A 25,460-nucleotide genomic window follows, 5' to 3' on the forward strand; every position below is an offset into this window, starting at 1 on the left:
GTATCCCAAAGAAATCATAATAAAGGGAAAAGGACCCACATGTGCAAAAATCTTTGTAGCAGTTTTTTTTGTAGTGGCAAGGAACTGGAAACTGAGTGGATGCCCATCAGTTGGAGAGTAGCTGAATAAGTTATAGTATATGAATGTTATGGAATATTATTTTTCCATAAAAAAATGATGAGCAGGATAATTTCAGAGAGGCCTGGAGAGACTTACATGAACTGATACTGAATGAAGTGTCTAGAACCAGGAGAACATTGTACATGGCAACAAGATTATACTATGATCAATTTGATGGATGTGGCTCTTTTCAGTAGAGAGATGATTCAGGCCAGTTCCAATGGTCTTGTCATAAAGAGAGCCGTCTACCCAGAAAAAGAACTGTGGGAACTGAGTATGGATCAAAACATAGTATTTTCACTTTTGTTGTTGTTTTTTGCTTACATTTTGTTTTCTTTCTCATTTTTTCCCTTTTTGATCTGACTTTTTTTTGGGGGGAGGCAGCATGTTAACTGTGGAAATACACATAGAAGAAATACACATGTTTAATATATTGGATTACTTGCCATCTAGGAGAGAAGGTGAGGGAGAAGGAAAGAGAAAAAAATTTGCAACACAAGGTTTTATAAGGGTGAATGTTGAAAATTATGTATATGTTGTATTGGCAACCTGTCATCTGGGGGAGGGGGGAAGAGGAAAGAGGAGAAAAATTGGAACAAAAGGCTTGACAATTGTCAATGCTGTAAAATTACCCATGCATATATCATAAATAAAAAGCTATAATAAAAAAAGAAAATTATGTATATGTTTTAAAAATAAAAAGCTTTAATTAAAAAAAATAATAATAATAAGCATTTATATGCCCTTTACTATGTGCTAGGTACTGTGCTATGTACTTTCCAATTATTATCTTACTGTTCCTCACAACAACTGAGGAAGATAGATACCATTATTATCCTCATTTTACAGATGAGGAAACTGAGGCAAACAGAGTTTAGTGACCTGTCCAGGGTCAAATAGTTAGCAAATGTCTAAAGTCAAATTTGAAGGTCTTTCTGATTCCTGGCACTCTTTCCACTGTTGGCTGTTTTTTGTTTCTTTTACCTTGACAAAGTTCTTTCCCCTAAGTGAATTTGACATTTTGTTCAAATAAAAATTCCCCTCATTTGCCTATGTTGACCCATGTTGAATGCTTTAATTTGATTATTATTTGTGCATATTTGCATAAAAGTTTCATGGTTCTAAATTCAAGGATATGAAATAAAATTTAATGCAACCATGCAAATGTTTTCAAATCCCAAAGTCTGCTTCTCCCAAAACTTCTCCTTTCTCTTTCTTCTTCTCTTCCTTTTCCAGGACCTTCTGACATTTAGCTTAAACAGTAAATTGGAGTGGTTGGGCTACTCTTAAGGTGTCATTTGCTTTTTATTATAGGACATCTTAAATTTAATTCCTGTTTGTCACAGATTCCCAGCTTTCATTACATTGAGACCATGTAAAATTGGATTTATATAAGATACTTGATTCAGAGCAAATCTACCAATATGACAAGTTGTCTTTGTTTTTATTTTTCATTTAGATCAACTGTAAACTCTTTATATTTAAAAAAATAACACAATCTTGGACTGAAAAAGGCAGAGGAATGTTGAGACTTAATGACACAGCAAACAATAACTCTGGGATGCTACAGTCAAGGCTGAGTAAGGAAAATTAAATTTATTTGTAACTAAATCATGTTTATCTGGGCAAATAGGATTTGGGGCATATATAACTCAGAGGATGATACATTTCTTAGAGATACAAATTTTAATATATGTAGATTTCACTTTATTTAAGCAGTATGTCTGAAACGTTTATATGAATAGGATCTGGGTGGAGAGCATATCTTAATGACAATAATAATAACTAGCATTTATGTAAATACTTTAAGGTTTAAAAAATGCTTTACAGATATTATTTCATTTGATCCCCACAATAACCCTGAAAAGTAGGTCTTAGTATTATTCCCATTTTATAGGTGAGGAAGCTGAGGCAAACAAAGGTCAAGTGATTTGCTCAGGTTCACACATTTACATAAATATCAGAAGCTAGATTGGATGTTCCTTCTCATCTAAACTCATATTAATTTTGACCATTTCTCTAAGTTGTTGATCATCTTACTGTATATGGATTACTGATTCTTAAATGATTTCTTCTGTGGTAAGAAATAAGTTCATCCCATTGGATGTACACACATATATTGTATCTAGGTTATACTGTAACACATTTAATATATATGGGATTCCCTGTCATCTAGGGGAGGGAGTAGTGCATTTTTGTCATTAGACTCTAAGGCTACCCAAATTATAATGCTGACAGCTAAGCCTACAGTTGTTAGATAGCATTACTAATTTCTCCAGCTACTTAAAGAAAATTAAATCATTGAAGTCAATTGACTGTGTTTAGCATGGCAGTGCAAAATATAACCCAGGGGGCTTGTGACCTAGTAGAGAGTTGAGTGTGCAGAATGGGACATGGACAAAATTAACAGTTGTCTGAATAATTGATTCATTTTTGAAATTTATAGGTGTGCATCAAAGGGTGACATTTTATATATGATATATATCATGATTGTGAATCCATGCATATGTGAGATAGATGGATTCTTCATCTGTGAAGTAAAGGATCTGGAACAGATGATCTAGAAGGTCTCTTCCCACTCTAAATCTATGATCCTATGAAGTTGCAAATAAAATTGAAAATAACGGTATGACTGCTATGAAGCTCAGTGGAATATTGGAACAATGGTACTAAGATTGGCAGAAGCAAACACAACCCATTAGTACCTCAATCCCTTAAAGTATAAATGGTAATAGATAGTAAGAAAGAAAGAAAGGATTGGGGGGGCGGGGAGAGAAAGAGAGAGAGAGAAGGAGAAAAAAGGAGAGGGAGAGGGAGGGAGAGAGGAGTAGAAAAAAAAGTTAAGAAAAATAAAGATAAAAATCTGTATTCAGCTATCATCAATTCTTTCTCTGAGGATGTACAACATTTTTCATCAAAAGTACTTTAGAGTTATTTTGAAACATTTTATTGCTGAAAATAACTGTCCTTCACAACTGATCATCTTACAATATTGCTATTATTTTGTACATAGTACTTTTCACTTTGCATTCATTCTTTTTTTCAGGTTTTTCTGACTACATACTGTTCATCATTTCTTATAGCGCAATGGTTTTATATCATAATCACATACCACAATTTGTTCAGCCATTCCCCATTTGATAGGCATCCCTTCAATGTTCAATTCTCTGTCCCCAAAAGATCTGCTATAAATATTTTTGTTCACATAAGTCTTTTTCTATTTTGTTTTTTATGTCTTTTGGGATACAGATTTACTAGTGATATTGCTAGGTCAAAAAGTATGCATGCTTATATAGCTTGGGCATAGTTCCAAATTTCTCTACAGAATGTTTGAATCAATCCACAACTCAACAATGCATTAATGTCTCATTTTTCCCACATCTCCTTCTCCGGTTGTCATTTTCAACTTTTTGTTCTATTGGTCAATCTAATAGGCTTGATTTGGTATCCCAGAACGGTTGTAATTTTCATTTCTCCAATCAATACTGAGTTAGAGTAATTTTTTCATATGGCTATAGATTGCATTGATTACTTCAGCTGAAAATTGTCCATTTCTTTTGATCATTTACTAGTTGAGGAATGGCTCTTATTTTTATGCATTTTATTCAGGTCTTTATATATTTGAGAAATGTTTTCATTTATTTTCAAATATTAATATGGTTATTAGTCAGTTCCTTAAATAAGATCATTGAATGAAAATCAATATAAAGGATTCCAAGAATTAAGTTAGTATTTGCAGCTAGTCCAAGTATAGTGGTCCTCAAACTTTTTAAATAGGGGGCCAGTTCACTGTCCTTCAGACTGTTGGAGGGCCGGACTATAGTAAAAACAAAAACTCACACTCTGTCTCCGCCCCTCAGCCCATTTGCCATAACTGGGTGGGCCACATAAACATCCTCAGCAGGCTGCATCTGGCCCATGGGCAGTAGTTTGAGAACTCCTGGAGAGTTAGTGCCCTCTGCTCTCCATTACCTACTCTACCCCTTCCATTTTTCTCAACTTTACTACTGTCAAGACAAAAAGATGGAGATTTTTTGGATTGAATAATCTTCTTTATCTGTTTCATAGCTTATCAAAGCCAAAATATTAGCTAGCTACTGGTTGGCTTTCTGGTGATATGCTTCTCTATACTAAGCTAGATAAACTCTAATTACAAATTCTCTTTCTGGGCCATTGCCTAGAGCAGCTGGATAACTTCCTTGGTAAAATTAGCCAGAGCTTATTTCACAATGCCTTAGTATTCTTCCAGAATCCATAATCTCATGTATGTCATGAGGCAGCAACATAGGACTTTGTGGGAAAGTTCATATTTTACCATGAAAACTATTTGTGAAAGAAGATATAATTGTGAACAACTTCATTGGAAAAGAAAAAAAAAAGTGGGTTTAGGTAGATGGGGACTCTTTCTAGTGATTAAGTATTTTTTTCTAGTGTGTATTGAACATTCAGTTCAGCTGTTCTGATGAATGAATGACCTCTTAGGGGAAATTTGACCCTTACTATGATCTCCTCAGGCTTGACCCTGAAGCAACATACCCAAATACTATAATTTTGGTCACAGGCACAAGCCTTCAGAGAAATTACAGCTACGTTAAGCCCCTTTGTTTATATTGCAGGACATGTTTTGTTGACTCAATTTTTCCAGAGCAAGAATCAAGGCGGCTGTTAGAATTCCTTTGCTTCCTGGAATTCCAGAGCAGCACAACAGGGGACAGAGAAAAGAGAAGCAAAATGCCATAGTGGTTAACATAGCTGCAAATTAAGGCAGAACCAGAAATAAGACTTCACAATACTGACTCTGAATTCAAAAATGCCAGTATATTTGTCTGAGATAGAAAGCCACACATTCAAAAATATTTACTGAATGACCTTCAGTACTATATATATGCATAGCACCTTGTGATGTAGAAGAACCTACTGTCAGGGACATGTATAGAAAGAGAAAAGACTTTCAACAGGCATGGTTAAATTATTTTGTTTTTAAATTCAATTTTATTTTATTTTCTGATCCAAATTCTTTCCCTTCCATCTCTTCCCCCGAGAATGCAAAATAATATAAAATAAAACCCTTGTTGTAAACTTGTATAGTGAAGCAAAACAAATTCCCATATTGCCCATGTCCAAATATTTGTGTTTAGATATATACATACATATGTATGTATGGGGTGGCAGAGAGAGAAAACTCTTCATTCTGAATTAATCACCTCTTTATTAAAAGGAAAGTATTAATCTTGAATACTCTAAAATTGTTATTAGTCATTGTATTAATCAGAATTCCTTATTCTTTCAGATTTGTTTGCCTTTACATTATTGCTGCCTTGTATAAATTGTCCTTCCTCTGGTTTACCTTACTTTGTATCAATTTATACAAACCTTTTAATGTTTCTTTGAAACCATCCTCTTTCATCATCTCTTACAACAAAAAAGCATTTTATCATTTGTGTATGCTCTAGCTCATTTAGCCCTTTTCTTAACTGATAGACTCCTTAGTTTCCAATTCTGTGCTACCAAAAAGAGTTGTTATAAATATTTTTGAATATGTGAATTCTTTTTCCTTTTTCTTTGATCTGTTTGTCATATAGGCCTAGTGTTCATATAACTGGATCAAAGGGTAGGTAAGAATGACTTGATTTTTTGGGAGGCTTAATTCAATGGCTTTCTAGAATGATTAGACCAGTTCACAGATCTATTAATCATGTATTAATGAGCCTGTTTTCCTGCAGCATTTGTCATTCTATTTTTTGGGTCAACTTTGCCAATCTGATGGGTGTGAAACAGAACCTCAAGTTGTTTTAATTGACATTTCTCTAATTATTAGTGACTTAAAGCATTTTAAAATATGATTGTCAATAGTTTGGATATCTTCTGAAAACTGCTTGTTTTAATCCTTTGATAATTTATCAATTGGGGAGAAGAATTAAATAAGTTTAAACAACAATGATGAGAGGCCGAATGGGAAAATAGAAAATCAGCCTTCAAGCCAGAAAGACCTGGATTTGAATCCAGTCTCAAAGACTTATTAGTTGTATGATATCAAACAATTTCCTTGACCTCTCTGCTTCATTTTTCTTAGTTATAAAATGAATAAATTGGACTCTACAGCTTCTAAGTTCCCTTCCTTCTTTGAATCCATAATCATATGAAGTAAAATATGTGTTGAGCATTAAAAGATGGATAATATTTACTTAGATTGAAAAAATAAATCACTTTATCTCTGGTACAGTGGGAAGAGTTCTGGCTAAGGAACCACAAAATCAGGATTCAAATCCCTGCTTTTGATATTTGCTTCCTGTGTGATCCTGGGACAAGTCACTTAACCTCCCCAGCCTTGGTTGTCATCTCTGAAGCTAAGAGGTCGGACCAGATAGCTTCTGAAGTCCGCTTTATCTCTAGATCAATGACTATGATTTTTTTTTCAAAGTAGCACCTAAAAACAAGGCTTTTAAAAATTTAGCAGTTCCAAATTCCTAATATCTTAGAAAAGGAAAGGAAAATAATTTAAAATGTATTATACCGTTCAACTTCTTCCTTCCCCTCTTTTTCTTGCTATTATTCTTTGTCGTTATTGTTGTTATTGTTCCTTGTATTATTCCTCTTCTTCTTCTTGTTCTAGGTGTTGTTTTCTTTCTCTTCCTCCTCCTCCTTCTTCCTCTTTTCCTCCTTCTTTTCTTCTCTTTCTTTATGTTCTTCTTCCTCCCTCTGTTTTCTTTGCAAATATATACTTTCTGCTTATCTAATCTTATTTTTATACATCACACCAATTGCTACAATTAGACTTAGCATGGGACATCCAGGTCTGTGTCTCCAACACTGATACTTAAGCAGTCAGTCCAACTCTCCTTTTGCCATTTTGCTTCTCCCCTAGGACTTGACCTCCCCCCTTATGTAGATCTCCCTTAACTTGCTATGTGGCTTGGAGATTTGTATCCTGTATTATACAGGATATCCAAGATCATGTGGAAGGAGAAGATATGACAGTAACAAATACTGTATGTTTTAGCCATCAAACTTTCCTCTCGAGATAAGCTCAGAACATATCCTCTCTAGTTCCTAACCTCCTCTATTTTTCCTTCCTTTATTTTTTCTTTTTTAAATGTATTATTAATGGAAAAATTATATCAACTCTTCTTTCTTATTCTATGGAAGGAACAGATAGCCTCTGGATGCTTCACTGTGAGTTCTCTGAAGTTATGATTGATCAATATATTAATCAAAATTCTGAAATCTTTCCATGTTCCCCATATTTCCATTTCTACTCTCCCTTCTGGAGCTCATCTCTATTGTTATTAAACTCTCCTTCCCCTAGATCTTTTTCTATCACCTCCTCTCATTTTCTAGTACTCATTGAAATCAGCTTTTTTTTTTTTTTTTTTTCCTGAAGCCACTTAATATTAGTATCTTCTCAAAGCTTCCTGTTCCTTTTCTCTCTCTAGGTCTCTATCTCTCTCTGATAAGGGCCTGAGGAGAAGCTCTAACACTCCTTGCTCCCTATTGGAACTTTCAGACCCTGCCTGGACCTCCATTATTCATTAAATACTTCTCTTCCACTTCTAAAACTCACTCTAACTTGTATGGATTTGCATTTTTATCATGTATGAAGCATTTGTCCTTCTTTTTCAATAACTTCAACTCTTATAATCTTTTTCTCCACCCCAACTTCTGCCCCTTCTAACACCTTGACCTTGTAGGTTCAGAATCTTCTCACTCCTCGGATTTCTATCTTCTTCAGCCAATCAAAGGAGTAGTAATATCTTAAACTTCTCCCCCTAGGGGAATTTGCCCAAATACCTAAATTCCTAGTTAAGATTATAATTGTAAACTTTTCTAAAAATATAGTGCAGAGTGATACAGTGAGTTAACTCTAGCGAGAAGTAAATGGAATGAAAGAAGCATTTCTATAGGACCTCTTATGTGCTGGGACTGTGTTAAATGCTTTACAATAATTATCTCATTTGATTCTCACAACAGCCCTGTGAGGGAAATACTATTAATATCCACATTTTACTGTGGAGGAAACTGAGACAAACAGAAGTTTCGTTACTTGCCTAGAGTACTATTTCATAGATAATAAGTGTCTGAGGTCAAATTTGAACTTGGGTTTTCTTGACTCCAGGCTCAGCATTCTGTCACCTCGCTGCTTACATGTAAATATGTTATAGAAATGACTTAGATAATTGAGTCTCCCCCCAAAAAACAAACAAGCATTTAAAATAAAATGGTGACAGCTAGGTAGCACAGTGCATACAGTACCAACCCTGGAGTGGAAATGACTTGAGTTCAAATCTGGCCTCAGACACATAACTAGCTACATGAACCTGGACAAGTTATTTAACCTGCTTGCCTCAAAAACAAAACAAATGACCATGGTAATATTATGGCTCAGACTCTTAGAAGGCAGATTCACTTTTTCATTTGCCTATTTCTTAAATCTGATTGTTTAGTTGCTCAACTAGCATTCAAAAGATTGATTGTCAGCCCTTTGTTTTACTTTTTGTAGTATATGCATCAGGCCAATGAGTGGCAACAAGACATTTTTATTCTGGGTGCCCAGTTTTACCATTTTGTAGGGTGTTTCTATATTATATCAGGTTATACGTATACTTAGGACATCAGAGTTCTGAATTGGAAGCCAAATTAGCAGATAACAACATCATGAATATCATGCAAATAAAAATACAGTGGAAAATAAGGTTTAGGTTTATAATACAACAGAATTCACTCTTTTGGATTATACAGACTCTTCATACACACATATTATTTTCATATGTATATATGTATATGAATGAGATGAGGTGAGATCTTTCGAGACAGTTGTGAAAATCGAGTAAGGCTTCATCTACTTCAGTGTTTGTAGGCCTGAAGGACTCTGAACATCGAGTCAAGGGCATAATTGCATTCCCCTCTCAAGATATCTCCTCCCTATTTCAGCCAAATATGGGCAACTATGTACTTATTGGTTAAGTTCAATTTCGTGGGTAGATTTCCGTTTAGAATGTAAAACTCTCAGTCAATGAGGATGAGAATCAGTGGTGGGAGGGGGTGTTTTGCGTTAGGGATTAAAGATGCTGATCCTGCCCACAGGAGGCGCTTCCTCTCTTCCATTGTCTGCTCCAAGGGTTGGACACCCTTCTTGTGAGAATGTAAAATAAACTTTGATTTTTTTCTAGAGCTCTCTCCAGCCTTTTTTTATTAAATGGTGACCCCTCACCATTTCCATACCACACATATATCTTTATGAATCAAATAAATAAAATATTTTAAACTACAAAAAAAAAAAAAAGAATATCATGCAAAGATCATAGCTGAAGAGTCAGTTTATATAAAAAAGGGATAGAGAGCTGTTGGGTCATTTTCCTTGGCATCAGACCAAACTGAAGAGCATAGATGAAGTTTAGGATTAGGAAGGTGGGTCAAACTCAGTTTTAAGAGGTCTATGCAAGGTGCAATGAAGCAAAGGCCTAGAAAGATTATTGTACCCAGAGGCCTGAGCCATTCAGGAAAACATGGAAAAAAAGCATAATTAGAGCATATGCCTGAGAAAGATAGTATTTAAAGGATAGAGACAAAGTTGTAGGGATTCAAGTATAGAAGCATGGTTCAGGTTCAGGACTGAAGCCTTGTATGAAGAAAAAGAGAGGAAATAGAATTGAAACCAATCAGGTGAATCAGTAAAACCAAAGTTCTAAGGATGAGAATTTTCGTCCTTTACCCTCGTTTAGAAAAACAAAAGTATTGGCAGGTCCTTCTTCCCAGAGTAAAGTAGGATCCTACAGATACTGGTAATTGCTAAAAATTTTATGAATTTTGTGACTCCCTTCCAGTACTTACTTAATATATTCTTTTTATATTAAATTCATGGCATTGAATTCTTTAAAAAAAAAAAAAAGAAGAAAAGAAAAGAAAAAAAAAAAGGTTTATTCAGTTTATTATAAAATTGAATCCAATCCTAATCCAATTTGGGGAAAAAAAAAAAAAGGCTTCAATTTTCAAATAAAAAATCTGAAAAGAAAATTTTTTTTTCTAGTTGCTATTCTTCAAAAGGTAACAAATCCTAGGAAGAATGATCGATTAATTTTTATTCTGCAGCCTTTAACACCTATAAATTCCTGTTTTAGTTATGCGAAATCAAGGCAATCTAAGGCTGATTCTTAACAGCAAACTCTGGGCACAAATGGAGATACAAAGAGCAAACCACAAAAATCTACGCATCACTGCCACAGATTTAGATGATTACTCCATCAAAATATTTTTAATTCAGGTAAGAAGTTTGGAGGTTGCTTCTGTTTTTTTTTTTTTTTTTTTTTTTTTTTTTTTTTAAGAAATATGATTATCTTATGGTTTCAATATGGACTTAATGTAAATGGTGTATATCTCATCCATTGTAGTGAGCAAGTGACTTGACTTTTATTTTTATTTTTTTTACAATAACTATATGAGGAGTATCAATATAGCATTACCATAGGAGAGAAAATAAATGAGTGAATGAAATAACTTACAGAGCTGACACTTTAATGGTAGATCATACATTTTGGAGAGGTGAAGTCAAGGAATTGAATTATGGTCTAAAAAGTTCCCAAAATGTTGAGCAGTGAATTGCATGCCCTCTCAGGGAGACAATAGTTGTGTTGATTTTGTTACAGTTTTCAGAGCAAGGGAGAAGGGATGGAAAAATGGCAAGATGAAGAAAAGTTTCATCTTATAGAATTAAGCACTTTAGCCCATGCAAGCATTATTTCTTCCAGGTCTATTTTGTAAGGTAGAATAAGTAGATAGTAAGTCAGAAAATGGCCAGAGTAAAAGAACAAATTAGTTTCATTCAGAGTCAGGAAGACCTGTCAAAGTCTTGATGTTGACCATTGGGTTTGCACTGAAATCATCACAATTACTCAGTGTCCTTTTGTGCCCATTCTGAGAATGGAAGAAGAAGGAATCTTCTCACACTTATTTCTGTCAGGGAAATCATACTTCTGATGTCTCTCCTCCAAACCTATCCCTAAAGCTAATACTAGATTTTCAGACTATTCTTTATACTTTTAAATTAGATAGTAAACCTATGATGTCTAAATGCTGACCTGTTGATACTCTTTTCCTGGACTATTGATAGCTATTGAGGAATGTAATATTTAGATCTTGCCACATTTTTGTCAAATTACTTGATTAATGAGGCCAGCAATTGAACTATTTTTAATTTCTTAAATCCACACACGTGTGAATTTAAGGAAAGAAAGCAGGCTGCGCTATTGTATCCCCAAGATATTGAATTGAGGAGACTGAATAAATGGTTATTATCACTGAAAATTCATGATGTCAGATGGAAAAGCAGGTTAAAACAAGTTTAGTTTTGGACATGTTTTATACATAATTATTTATTAAAACATATGATTACTATAAAATATTGTGCTAGACATTATGGGTAACTATGTCTCTACATGTATGTGAATAAGAGATCTTTCTGTGTGTGAACATATAATATTGTTTTTTGTTGTTCAGTTGTTTCAGTCCTACATGACTCCTCATTTGGGATTTTCTTAGCAAAATAAATCTTTTTGATTTCAAGCCCAGTACTCTATTCATTGTACACATAATGTACAATACAGTGTATCTATACGCAGATGCCTATACTTTATAACATATGTCTATATAACACATACATATAGTGATAGATATATCAAAATCTATACCTATAGTCATTATATCTACATCTATGTTTATATTAATTGAGGGAGTCAATTTGATTTTCACATTCTGGTTTTGCTCAGAGAATCACAGAACTTGAGCTGAAAGTAATATTAGAGATCATTTAGTCCAGGAAGTCTTAAACTTTTTCCACTCGTGACCCCTTTTGTACAAGAAATTTTATGCAATGCCAGGCATATAGGTATGTAAAATAGGCATACAAATAAAATATTTACTGATAATAAATCAAAAAGAAATTTATTTTAAAACAATTCTTTGATGCACATATATTTTTACCATTTATTAAAGATGAAAGCAAATTTACATACTAAATGAGAGAGATGGATTGCTTGTATATTTTTACATGAAGAATTAAATATGGGTAGAATTTTGATACCTTTTTATTATTGTGAAATTTTTTATAACTTGCATTTATGGGTTGCATAAAATACATACAGTTATGCAACCCATAAAGTGTTGTGATTCACTGTTTAAGAAAGTTTGACCTAGTTCCACACCCTCAAATTACAGATAAGGAAATTAAAAAGCCAATCAAGGTTAAGTGACATGACTGGATTTGAACCAAGTCATTTGATTCCACAGTGTTCATTCCCCTGTACCACACTGTCTCTGTGGGTAAACATTGTAAATTCTAGAACTATATAAATTTCCTAGATTGTCTCTCTCTGTCTCTCCTTATATCAGCCTTAAATGCTAAACTTAGATTCACAGGATTAGATTTTAAATGTAATTTGAGGGAGTTATATTTGACTCATTGTGGCTGCTAGATGGTTCAGTGAATAAAATGCTGAGCTTGGAGTCAGGGAGATTCATCTTCACTTCATTATCTTTGCTAAGAAAAAAATCTAATGGGGTCATGAAAAATGACTAACAACAATATTTTGACTCAGTTATTCTTCAGCTTAGAAATGAGTTCTTTATCAGAAAAGAAAAACTTGTTGCAAAGATTACTCTCTGCCTCCCCCCAAATTTTCTGCTTTTCTTCTCATTTTAGCTGCATTGGTTTTATTTGTACAAGAACTTTGTAATTTTATATAATCAAAATTATTTAGTTTACTTTCTGTGAACTTCTCTATCTCTTTAGTCATGAACTCTTGCCCTATTCACAGATTTACAATCCCTATTAATGATAAAGTTCTACTAGGAAATGAATGTGGACTGCTTGCATTTTTGTTTTTCTTCCCAGATTATTTTTATCTTTCTAAATCTGATTTTCTTGTGCAACAAGAGAACTATATAAATATGTAATACATATTTTGTATTTAAGATATACTTTAACATGTTTGAGATTGCCTGCCATCTAGGGGAGAGGGGAGAGGGAAGGAAGGGAAAAGTTGGAACAGAAGTGATTGCAAGGGACAATGTTGAAAAATTACCTATGCCAATTACCTGTTCTGTCAACAGTCAATAAAAAGCTATAATAAAAAAAAAAATGATAAAGTTCTAAAAAGTTACATGTATCATCTCCCTATATAATAATGTAAACAATCTTCATTCATCACTTAAGATTTATCACTCATTTTAAACTTCCTAATGCTTCTCTGTCCTGTAATTTGTCCTGTATTTGAATATCAAATTTTTACTCAGCTGTTCTCTTCACTAGGAATGCTAAAAAGTCCTCTATTTCAGTAAAGATCTATATTTTCCTCTACTCAGTTTCAGTGGATAAGCTATTCTTGTTTGTATCCTAGATCCTTTCCCCTCTAGAATATTCTGTTCCATTATAGTGGTACCTGCTAAATCTTATTGATCCTTACTGTGGCTCCATAGTACTTGAACTCTTTGTTTCTGGCTGCTTACAATATTTTCCCCTTTACCGGAGAGCTCTGGAATTTGACCATGATAGTCCTGGGAGATTTCATTTTGAGGTTTCTTGAGGAGGTGATTGATGGATTCTTTCAATTTTTGCTTTACTTTCTAATTCTAAGATATCTTGGATTTTTTTTTTTTTTTAAAGAATTCTTCAAATAAAATATCTAGGCTTTTTTATTTGTTTGTTTGTTTGTTTGTTTATATTTTTAAGTAATGTGACAATTCTTAAGTTTAACTCTCCTTACTGTTTTCCATGTCAGGTGTTTTTATTTTTCTAAGATGTTTCACATTTTATTCCATTTTTTCAGTCTTTGGTTTTGTTTAATTATTTCTTGATGTTTCATGGAATCATTAGCTTCTACTTGGCCAATTCTAATTTTCAAGGAGTTATTTTCTTAAAGTTTTGTACTGCTTTTTACCAGGCTGTTGATTCCCTTTTCATGTCTTTCTTTCAAGTTCTCAGTTCTTTTCTTCTTTTCCTCTATAATTTTCATTTGGTTTAAAAACTAATTTTTTTTTTTTTTGCTCCTTTTAAACTCTTTTAAAATATGCTTCTTAAAGTTCCTATTTGGACTTGTGTTCAATTTGAATTTTTCTTTGAGGTTTTTCTTGTAGATGTTTTCAAGTAATTATCTTCTGTTTTTGTGTGTTGAAACTCCTTACTTCTTGATTTTGGACTTCATATTAGTACTGAGCTTCTCTCACTTTTTGGGAGGATGTCTAGTGTGAATTTATGTCCTTTTATGTCCTGCTGATTTCACAGCTCAATCTGGGGATCTGCAAATTTTTGGTGTTCCCAAAATGGTGTGCTCTGGGGAGATGTCTGTTCACTACCCTTATTTTCTGAGCTTGGCAAGTATAACCCAGATTTGAGTTTGTTGGCATATTTGTAGATAAGTTTCAGGAGACTGTTACTGAACTCAGTCACAGCCTATTTCAAGATTCTACAGTTTCAAAACAAATTTCTGACTTCCTTTTGGTCTGGGAAACACCTGCCTTAGTTATTCCACTACAATTTATATGCTGGGATAAAAGCTACACCTGAATCACTGTTCAGCCCCTGAGCTGAAAGCAACAAAGCTACACTTTCAGAACTTATTCCACACTCAATATTTCGTATCCATTCCTTTCTGTCTTTAATCTGCCATCTTGACTTTGCCCCAGGAAAATCATTTTGGGAGCTATGTTGACAATGGTTTAAAATGGGAAGAGGATTAAGGCACAGAAATCAACTGGAATGCAATTCCAGCTCTATAAACAATAGGTGATGAGAGTTTGAAGTAGAGTGGTAAATAAATGAAAAGAAGGGAACATATAAGAGAGATACTATGAATTTAGAAATAAGGTAATTGACATTTCTAACTGGTTATCCTATAGCACTTCAAATCCAACACAATGAAAATTGACTACTGACTCATCTTCCCTCCAAAATGTTTCTCTTCTATTTTCTTTCTCTGTTGATGGCACTGCCATCTTTTCAGTAAATCATATTTAAAATCCTGTGAGTCAGTTAAACAATTAGCCTTTAAGCATCCCTCTCCCCTCCATAAGAAAACAAGCAATTTGATGTTGATTATACATATATTTTCACATTAGCCATGTTGCAAAACAAAACACAGAGAACAACAACAAAACATAAGAAAAAAGTTTTTAAAAATGCTTTAGTCTGTAGTCAAAGTTCATCATTTCTGTCTTTGGAGATGGATAACTTTTTTGTTTTAAGACCTTCTGAATTGTCTTGATTTACTGTTTTGATTAGAGTAGCTAAATCTTTCACAATTGATAATTCTTACATAGTTGCTATTACTGTGTACAATGTTCTCCTGCTCACTTCACTTTACATTAGTTCATATGTCTTCTCAGATTTTTCTGAAACTATCCTTCTTTTCATTTTTTACAGCTATTACAGAATAGTATTCTATTACAATCATATATCACAATTTGTTAAATTATTCCTAAATTTATGAGTATCCTTTCAGTTTCCAATTATTTGCTGCCACAAAAAGAGCTGCTATAAATATTTTTGTGTAAATAGATTTTTTTCCCTTTTCTTTAATCTCTCTGAGATACAGATATACTAGTGATATTGCTGGTCAAAATTGCTGGGTAATTTCCATTACGTGTTGCCTATACTATTTTGAAAGTCTCCTAACTTGTTTCTCTTTTATTAATTTTGCCCTCTTCAATCCATCCTTCATGTTAGTGCCAAAGTAATCTTCCCAATTTTCAAGGCTGAGCACCACCTTTCACGAAGATCTTCAACAGTTTTCCATTGTCTACAGAATTACAAATAAACAACAGAATAAAATTTAGAATGGAATGCAAAGCTCTTTTAAGATCTGGCTCCAATCTTTCTTGTCAGACTTGTTTTGTACTAACCTTTGCACACTCTAATCCATATCCTAGACTTTTAGCCATTTCTTGATCTCTTACTATCCTTTCTTTTGCAGGTAAGTTGAAAGGGAAACTCTTCTATAATTCTGCCTTTTCAAGCCCTCTTAAGATCTTCATCAGATGCCACTTTTGTATGAAACTTTCTCTGATTATCCAAGCTAGAACTTATCTCTATTCTCTTTTCCCTTTTGCTTTTACTTCTCCAAAGGACCTATTGCATTCTGAATTGTATTATAATTTTATGTGTATGTTAATCAGTCATCATTTTGATAATTCTTTATTCTTAGTATATAATCCCCAGGTTCATTTCATAGAATAGGAAACTTAAATATTTTTATAACTAAATTCAATTATTAGTCTTCTAGGGCATAGATATGTTCTGATTTAGATCAATGATGGATTTACTATTAGTGATGAAATCAAAGGTCTTTAGAAAGATTGAAGAAAATACAGCATTAAATTGTGGCAAAAGAACTGAATTAGAAATTTTTTTAAAATCCAGATTCTACTTTTATTTGTTATTTGGTATGTGATCTGACAGTTTCCTCATCTTCAAAATGAGCAAAATATCTACCATGACTGTATTATAGGCTTGTTATGATGATTAAATGAGATAATGCCTAGGTATTTATCAGTTAGATCATAACCATATACTCTTCTGATTCCAGAGTGTAGTCTGAGATTTTTAGGGGGAAAAAAAAAACAAAGTTTTGCCTAATATAACTAATGAACATGAAAGAATAGGGTTATAGAGCTTAACCATCTGCCTGTAGCTACCATTTTATTGTCACAGATCCTATCTGGTACTATATTAATCTGTCTTGATAGGTTATTAATAGTAAATATATTAAAAATTGTGACCTACACATACAAATTTCAGATCATTGAACCCACCATAGAGGGAAGATTTCCCCTAAGATAATAAATGGGAAAGTGCTTTGAAAACTATAAAATATTATACTATGCATAATTATTATCATACTAATTTAAAAGCAACACAAAAAAGTGTTCCTATATTGTTCTTGCGGGGCAAAAGGACACAGGAATCTGAGGGAATGCCCAGCAATCAGAATTTATCCTTGAAAAAGACAGTGTTTTGAGAGGATGTCAAGGTGTCCAACCAGAGTCCTGTGAAAACATAGGAATCATTGTTATATCCTTTGCCTACATGATCTACTCTCCAGTAATCTGTTTTCCAATCAACTGGTTGAAATATTTAAATTATTGAACCTAATTGATGCCCTGACTATTGGAATCTGTGATGTTTTTAAATGGTCAAAGAAAAATTTTAGTTGATTCCTGAAGAAGTAGAAGAACTTCACTCCTTTTCAAAGAGTGGGGATATAAAGTCTTATAATTCCTCTCCATAAATCACCAAAAAGATATCCTAAAATTCATTTAACAAATATTTTATTTTAAAATGATTTTTATTAATTTGTCTGCTTTCCCTTAAAAAAACTTTTTTTTGCCTTTATGCTGGTCTTTGAGGGTGACATTTAAATTTATTTATGGGGGTCAAGTCATAACCCACAAAAATTTCTGTAGCCATCTATGGAACCAATTCGAAATTCAAATAAAATTTCTTTAAAATCATTCAATTTTGTTTTCTTAATGTTATATATGTGCATGTACCATTACCTTCTTACAACTATTTATTATAGAAGGGAATTCAATTCAATATGTGTTTTCAACATTTGGACTAGTGGTCTAGTGGATCATGAATCCACTAGATTCATGGTACATAACTACTTTTCCTTCAAAGAACCCAAGCCAAGTAATCATATTAATAAGGAGAATTGAAAATTATTTACAAAGGAACCCATAGACATATGAGATATCTTCAAAAATACTAATCTATGACTATTCTTAATTTTTTTGTGTATGCAGGCAAGTGCCAAAGATATTGGATGCCTTTATGCAGCAATACATCATCGTCTTGTTGCACTAAGAACATTTTATAAGCAGGAACTAGATGTAAATGAAATTGAAACTGAATCAGAAACAGTCATCCAATTATTAAGCTATGATAGTTGTGATGAAGATGATGATATGCTTAAAATCACCACAGATCGGTCAAGTAAGTTTATTTTCATCCCCCTATATCCTAAAAAACAATTTCTTCTGGATTTTTCCAAAGACTAATCATATTTTCACCTACATATTATTGGTACACAAACTATAAATTATAGTTAGTGTTTTCAGATAATTTTTACTTAAAACTTTACATTGCTTAGAGCTTATTTCTTGATTTTTCCACTTTATTTTGCACTTGTGCATGTATCTATACAGCTTTAGAGAGAAAGAGACTGAGAAAGACAAAGACAGAAAGACTAGACAGAGATAGAAAGACAAAGACAGACAAATAGGATATATATGGCAGAGAAAGGTGTAGAGAAGAGAATGGGGCCATTCAAGTTTGACTGGTATTTATGAAAATCTTATTTGTTTCCTTTAAAAAAAGACTCAATATAAATTTGTTTATGATATTAGTTGCATACAAACATAGATGTTAGATGCATAAATTACTCTTTATTTCTTCTAGTTATTTCTTCATTTTTAAATCATGTCTGATTCTTCATGATCCCATTTGAGGTTTTCTTGGCAAAGCTATTGGAGAAGTTTGCTGTTTCCTTCCATTTTATAGATGAGGAAACTGAAGCAAAGTTAAATGACATATCCAGGGTCATACAGCTAGTAAGTGTCTGAAGCTAGATTTGAATTCAGGAAGAGCAGTCTTCCTCACTTCTGGGCCAGCACTTTGGGAACCATGGTGCCACCTAGATGCCCTGTTTATATTTAGGGACTGAAACATATTGCAATATTAAAAATGAATAAACAACAAATAGATGTTCAGGTGAAATAAGTGCTTCTACAATTCTGAGTTTGAGAGTGTGAGCTTAGGAACAATAGGTAGGTGAATTGAACTGTTCATTAACAATTTATGGAATAGTTTTGTCTTGGAAACTTACAGTGAAGAGTTTCAGGAATATCTAACAGTAAACATTTTAGGAAGATCCAACTTGTTATAACAACTAACATTGTTGCTATTTAGAGATTGCATAATCATCTTCTCACATATTCAAATGGACTTGTGATTTCTGTAATTCAGTGGTTTCCACCAAAGACTCAGAATGCAAAAATCTATCCCTGCCTATGTTTTCTCTAAGTACCACAGAGTCTCTCTTACCCAGTCTACTGAAACATGTATTCACTTTCTTCTGAAATTTGAAGGGTGCCAGTAGAGCCCTCTGTCTGTTTACCTATCATCTCTCACTCTTGCCACATATACTGAGTGTTCAGGTTTCAGTTTTGTCATTTTGAATCAGAATTTTATTTTAACCATACAAAATTTTAAAACTTAGCATAAGGCATGAGTGTAGAGAGCAAGACTTTTAGAAGTAAAGTTGATCACTTCCAGTTGATCAATGATGGACAGAAACAACTAAACCCAGAGAAGGAACACTGGGAAGTGAATGTAAACTGTTAGCACTACTGTCTATCTACCCAGGTTACTTATACCTTCAGAATCCAATTCTTTACGTGCAACAAGAAAATTGGATTTGCACACGTATATTGTGTCTAGGTTATACTGTAGCACATATAATATGTATGGGATTGCCTGTCATCTAGGGGAGAGAATAGAGGGAGGGAGGGGATAATTTGGAAAAATGAATACAAGGGATAATGTTATATAAAAAAATTACTCATGCATATGTACTGTCAAAAAATTTTATAATTATAAAATTAATAATAATAAAAAAAGAAGTAAAGTTGAAAATTATATCTTCTCTTTATTATCCTTTTAGGGTGTCATGCCTTCCAGTAATATTATAAAAAACCCTTAGGGGCAAAAGAAAAAAGTATGCCAACCCAAACTGTAATTTATTTGTTTTAACCAAAGAACTAATGATTGATATTTCTCATCATCATTATTTGTATGTTTATGAAATTTATATTCAATTCAATTCAGTTCAATAAACATTTATTCAATTCATTTTATAACTACATACAATTCAATTTCTATCAAGAATAGTGCTCTATTTTAAGGAATGGGCAGGCTAGGAAAGTTCAAAATACACTTAGATAAAATTTTGTAAATAAAAAATTAAAAGAAAAGAAATAATCCAGTAAACATCAACCATCTCGACGACATCCTAGTTCAACATCATTTCCAGAAGGCACTATACAGTGTCCCAAAATTTTATTGCTGTTTTGAGCTTTGATAGCTTAAAGAACCAACCCAGCTTCAATTAAGTTTCATCCTGTAATGAGTAGTTATAGAGGTAATGAAATATAAGTACACGTAATTTTTCAAAGTAGATGTAAAAATAAGTTAAGAGTAATAAATTATCAATCTTAATTCCATAAAAAGATATCTCTCAATAATTAATCTAACTACATAGTAAAAGAAAATTTGTAAAAAGAACTAAAAACCTGAGATAAGTGAAACAAATGTCAATATTTCTTTAATTCTTTTCTCTAAAAAAACTGTTAGTGCCTTCAGTGATTTTTTTTCAATTTATGGTTTGTGAGAGGGAAAAGTGACTGTTTTATGGACTACTGAAAGAATTTTAATGGTCAACATTAGGTATTTTACTAAGTGTTCTTTAATAAGCTTTGTTGCACCAAGACTTTTGGGACATCCCTTATACAGATGCTCATTTATAGTTCTTTTCTCAGATTTTCTCTTACTATGTTGTTGTTGCTGTCATTTTCAGTCATGTCCAACTCTTTGCAAACATGAGTTTGGAATTCTCTTGGCAAAGATATTGAAGTGCTTTGCAGTTTCTTTCCCCTGAAGCAAACTTGCTCACTGTCACACAGCTAGTACGCGTCTGACACCAGATTAAATTTAGGAAGAGGACTATTCCTGACTCCAGGTCTGACATCCTATTCATTATACCACATGGCTACAACAATTGAGGTGTATCTTTGTATAGAATTAAGATTATTAACATTAATCAATTTTTATATCCACTTTAAAAAAAATCTGCCACTTGCCAGAAGCATAGTAGATTAGAGATGTATGAGAGGTAGAAAGACCCTTAGGTTCAATTTCAATTTTAGTCTCTGACACATGATTGGGTGACCCTGGATAAGTCATTTAATATCTCAATGCCTTGAACAGTTTTCTAATCAAAGAATTACCGACCTGCTTCTTTATACAGTTCCCCCTAATGATAAAATCACATGTTATGCTTCTCCCAACCAAAAAATAAATAGGGGAAACTAAATGATTCACCAGCCCTGAAGTGAGGGGACCTGAATTCACATTGGGCCTTAGACACTAAACTCTTATCACTTACTAGCTGTGTGACCCTTGGCAATTCACTTAACCCCAATTACCCTCCCCCCCCCACACACACTGAGAAAAATAAATTCTATCATTACCTGTTTTCAAGAAATTTGGTACAGCTTACTATAACTGTCTTATTTTTGAGATAAGAATTATCTTTATTACCTTTCCTCATCAGAACATTTTTTAGATTCAATTTTGATTGTGTTAAATATTATATTAAAATATTGTTCATGTTATAATAACCATTTATTATATAATTATACTTCAGGTACTTCTAGATGGAACCACAGATCACCAGTTGCCTGCTCATGATAGCCACCTATGGTCCTGATAACAGCTACAGAAAAACCATTGAAAATCCTCAACCATTTCAATGTACCTTCAAGTGAGAAAACTATATTCATTGAAAGGTTTTTTTTTTAATTAGTTTTCAAGAAGATTAAAATTTGGTCTGCTTAATATTTTCCAAATTGTGGACTGTAATAATAACAATAATAATAATAATAATAACATTACTACTACTTTATAGTAGTAATCTGAATCTGAAGAAAAATTGCCATAATTTATGAAGGCTTCAAACACAATATTTTCAGAGACATTATTTCATAATATAACTAATCAATATTATTCATCACATTGATGGATAGAATAATTAAAACTATAAATTATTAGATCTAATAAATGTCTTAACTCAAATATTTTTCTCCATTATATAGTATCTATCCATAATATATATATATGTGTGTGTATATATATATATATATTTCATATACTTTAAGGATTGTTCTTTTGAAAAATACTATTGTAAGTATGATCCAAGTCATTAAACAGCTTTTACCCTTGACAAAAATGTTCTATATTTTCCACTATATGACAATAAAATATCAAATGTGTATGTTTATAGTAACAATGAGCTTTTTAAACAAAAATATTTAAATATGCACTTTAATAGTATCAAAGTCTCAAAAATGTTATTTCCTTTTTAATTGTCATTCTTTTAAGCTATTTTAATGAACTTAAATTATTTGCCTTAGAATCATTTAAGGTATAATTATAAAGTTATGATACTTTTGTTTTAATACATGAAAGACTTACCTAAATGAGGCTTATTCTTCAAAGTTAGATTTGACTTTAGATAACTTTTTGAAATTTCTAAAAATTGACTCTACCCTCAAAAGATAGTTTGCTACCATTAAAGATACCAACTACAACAACAAAAACCCACTTTAAAACAAAAGAAAAGTTAAAAAAAATGTTTTGGGCTAAAGGAGCATTGAAATAATTTAATAGTATTTCAGATTCTTTATATTGGATTATAGTTGGCATATACATGAAGTATTATTTTTGGAATTTGAAATTTAGTCACATTATTATATAGGCCAGGAGATCTTGACCTGGGTTCTTCAGGCCTCCATGTATAGATTTTGGGGGGCTCTGTGATCTTGGATGGGAAATACATACATACACACACACACATACACACACTCTTTTGGTTTCCTTATCCTATATTTATTTATAAATAAATGTATTTATACATTTAAACCATTCTGAGAAGGGATCTGTAAGTTTCATCAAATTACATTACAACTATTTAAAAGTCAAGTTTTTCAGTTTTTCTCTGGGAATGAGACATTTTTAGAAGTTACTGAAACTACGGTAGGCTAATTTAGCAAGTTATTGGTTCAAAGGACTTTATTCTCTCCTACACTTAAGTAATTCTTAAATGTAGGTATTTAGGGTGGTCCCTTCTAGCCTTATTTTCTATTTTAGGTTTATCTTCCACTCTTCTCCCTTATATATCTTTCTTTCAAGTTGCAACAGCTGCTGTTCTTCCAGTTCTATTTTTTACTTTCCCACAGCTATGCCCTGGCTTATGCTGATTTTTGTTCCTGAAATGCCATTCCATCCGTTTTTCTGTTGAAATCCTACTGATGTTTTGAGATTTAAATGCTACCTTATCCCCATAAAGTCGGTCCAAGTCTTCCTAGATAGAAAAAATTTCTCCTACCTTTGATCTTTTGTAGCATTTTGTTTCTACCTCTTATATAACCTTAGTAATAATTATTTGATGCAGACATTAGTTTCCTTTACTACAGACTATAATCTCTTTGATAATAGAATCTCTTTTAAAATTCAAATTTATGTTCCCTTCAACACTTAATAGACTTTCTTACACAAATAGGAATTTATATGGCAGTTTACTATTTGCAAAATATTTTGCATATATTTCCCTTTTTGTTTTTAAATATTATTTATTTTTCAATTAATAAGTATTTACTTCCTCTCCATCCTATTCTTCTGTTGGAAAAAAAAAATCTTGTAATGAATATAATCAAGCAAAATAAATTCCCACATTGGCTATGACCAAAAATTTTTGTTTCATCCTGTAACTTCAATCCATTACCTCTTGCCTAGGAGATAGCCTAGTCATCATTGATTTCTTATCATATTGATCAGAGTTCCTAAGACTTTCAGAGTTTCTTACTTGTGAGTCACAAAAATATGATGAGATGGATATGACAAGTGCCATTTCACAGATGAGAAAATGGAGGCTTAGATTTAGGTAGCAAGTGAAACAGCTTTTGTTAGCAAACCAAGCATTCTATCCACTGCCCCTGATGACTCATTATATTCATAAGAATATAAGAAGAATTTCTATAGTTTTCTAGCAGCTTTAATATGCATGATTCTAATTGGTCTTTACACAACCCTGTGAGAGAGTTGTTGTCTAGCCTAGTACAGTTATCAATATCTCTATTATATAATTGAGGAAACTGGAGTTCAGAGAATTGAAGTGTCTTGCCTATGGTCATATAGCTAAGAAATCTGAGTAGGGATTTGTGTTTAGGGCTTCTAAGTCTTAATTCTGGATTCCTATCTATTTATTTCTATCTGATTGTATAACTGAATAGACGCATGGATTTTCCTTTTCAAGTCATTAGGAGACCATGAAGCATATTTTGAGAAAATCTCACTAAAGGTTGTCCTATGTTTCTAAGGAAATCACAATCAGTCAATAAGGATTTAAGCACTTGCTTTGTTCCAATCTCTGAGCTAAATTCTGGGGATTCAAATGCAACAGTGAAACAGTCTATCCTGAAGAAGCTTATCTTTTGACTTGAGAAGTACAGTAGATTTACAGATACATAAATACAGGTTATCTACCAATAAATACACAGTGAAAGGGTTAGAGAGGTACTAATCACTAGAAATGAAATGAAAGAGAAGAAAAAGAAAGAGAAGTGGGGAAAGAGCTGTAGAAGATAAAAGAAAAGAAATACAGGAGAACCATAAACTGAAAAGTATATTAATAGAACAATTAAAAACAATGAATTTTTTTTATATCTATGGGATTTTACATGTCAGATTTGTATAAATGTTCATAAGAGAACACTCCAATTTTGGTTACTTTTGAAATGAAAGTGTTAATTTTTTTAAAGTAATAATCTTATTTTTCTGGCCCAATTTTTTGTTCCTTTAGTCATTTCTTCATTATAAGAAGTACAAGAAAAGAAATGAAATAACTCCCTATGTCCCCAAAGCAAAATACTATCAAATCCATCCTTTGCTTCCATTATTTTCTTGAATCTTTGCTGTATACTACAAAAATAGAAGTAAGACTTAGGATGGAAACTTCAATAGTTTAGAAAAGAGTCATTATGGAAAGGAAAAAAATTTGTGCTAAAACTTCCTTACAGGAGAATGACTTTGCACTTTTATTACATAAAGCCAATAATTGTTCTAAATTTTGTGGGTGTTAACAGCAGAAACATGAAGATTTTAACCATTTCAGTTGTATTCTGTACATGACAGAAAGCTTTTGAGATATGAATGGAAATTATTTCTCTGAAACTGAATCAATTTTTTCAATTCATTGTTTCATAAACAATATTTTTATCATAAATCCATTATTTTTATTATTACATTTATCATTTAAAATCAAGTTACATCTTTGAAAATTATAAATGCAAAGTTGAAGATGATTAAGTTGTGAGCTTGGATGATTTTGATGATGAGTCAGCAAGAGAGACAGTAGTAATCAGACAAGTAGGGGAAGAATCAATGGAGAACAATGTCACAAAAACTTAGAGAAAAGAAAGTTTTAAAAAGAACAGTGTTATTGACAGTGTTCAGGGCT

General features: G+C 32.6%; 1 protein-coding gene across 4 annotated transcripts in view; it reads left to right on the forward strand.

The window, feature by feature from the left end:
- The window catches only part of RANBP3L (RAN binding protein 3 like), a 57,253-nt gene extending 35,091 nt beyond the window's left edge, over positions 1-22,162 (forward strand). For all 4 annotated transcript variants that reach the window (XM_074282643.1, XM_074282645.1, XM_074282646.1 and 1 more), the window contains 4 exons: positions 1,580-1,700; positions 10,236-10,378; positions 17,911-18,100; positions 21,591-22,162. In XM_074282643.1, coding sequence (XP_074138744.1) covers positions 1,580-1,700; positions 10,236-10,378; positions 17,911-18,100; positions 21,591-21,634 — 498 coding nt within the window. In that variant the 3' untranslated portion in view covers positions 21,635-22,162. The remainder of the gene's footprint in view (positions 1-1,579; positions 1,701-10,235; positions 10,379-17,910; positions 18,101-21,590) is intronic.
- The last annotated feature ends 3,298 nt before the right edge of the window (positions 22,163-25,460 follow it).

The sequence above is a fragment of the Sminthopsis crassicaudata genome, chromosome 1 (genome assembly GCF_048593235.1).
Source record: "Sminthopsis crassicaudata isolate SCR6 chromosome 1, ASM4859323v1, whole genome shotgun sequence".
NCBI lineage: Eukaryota > Metazoa > Chordata > Mammalia > Dasyuromorphia > Dasyuridae > Sminthopsis > Sminthopsis crassicaudata.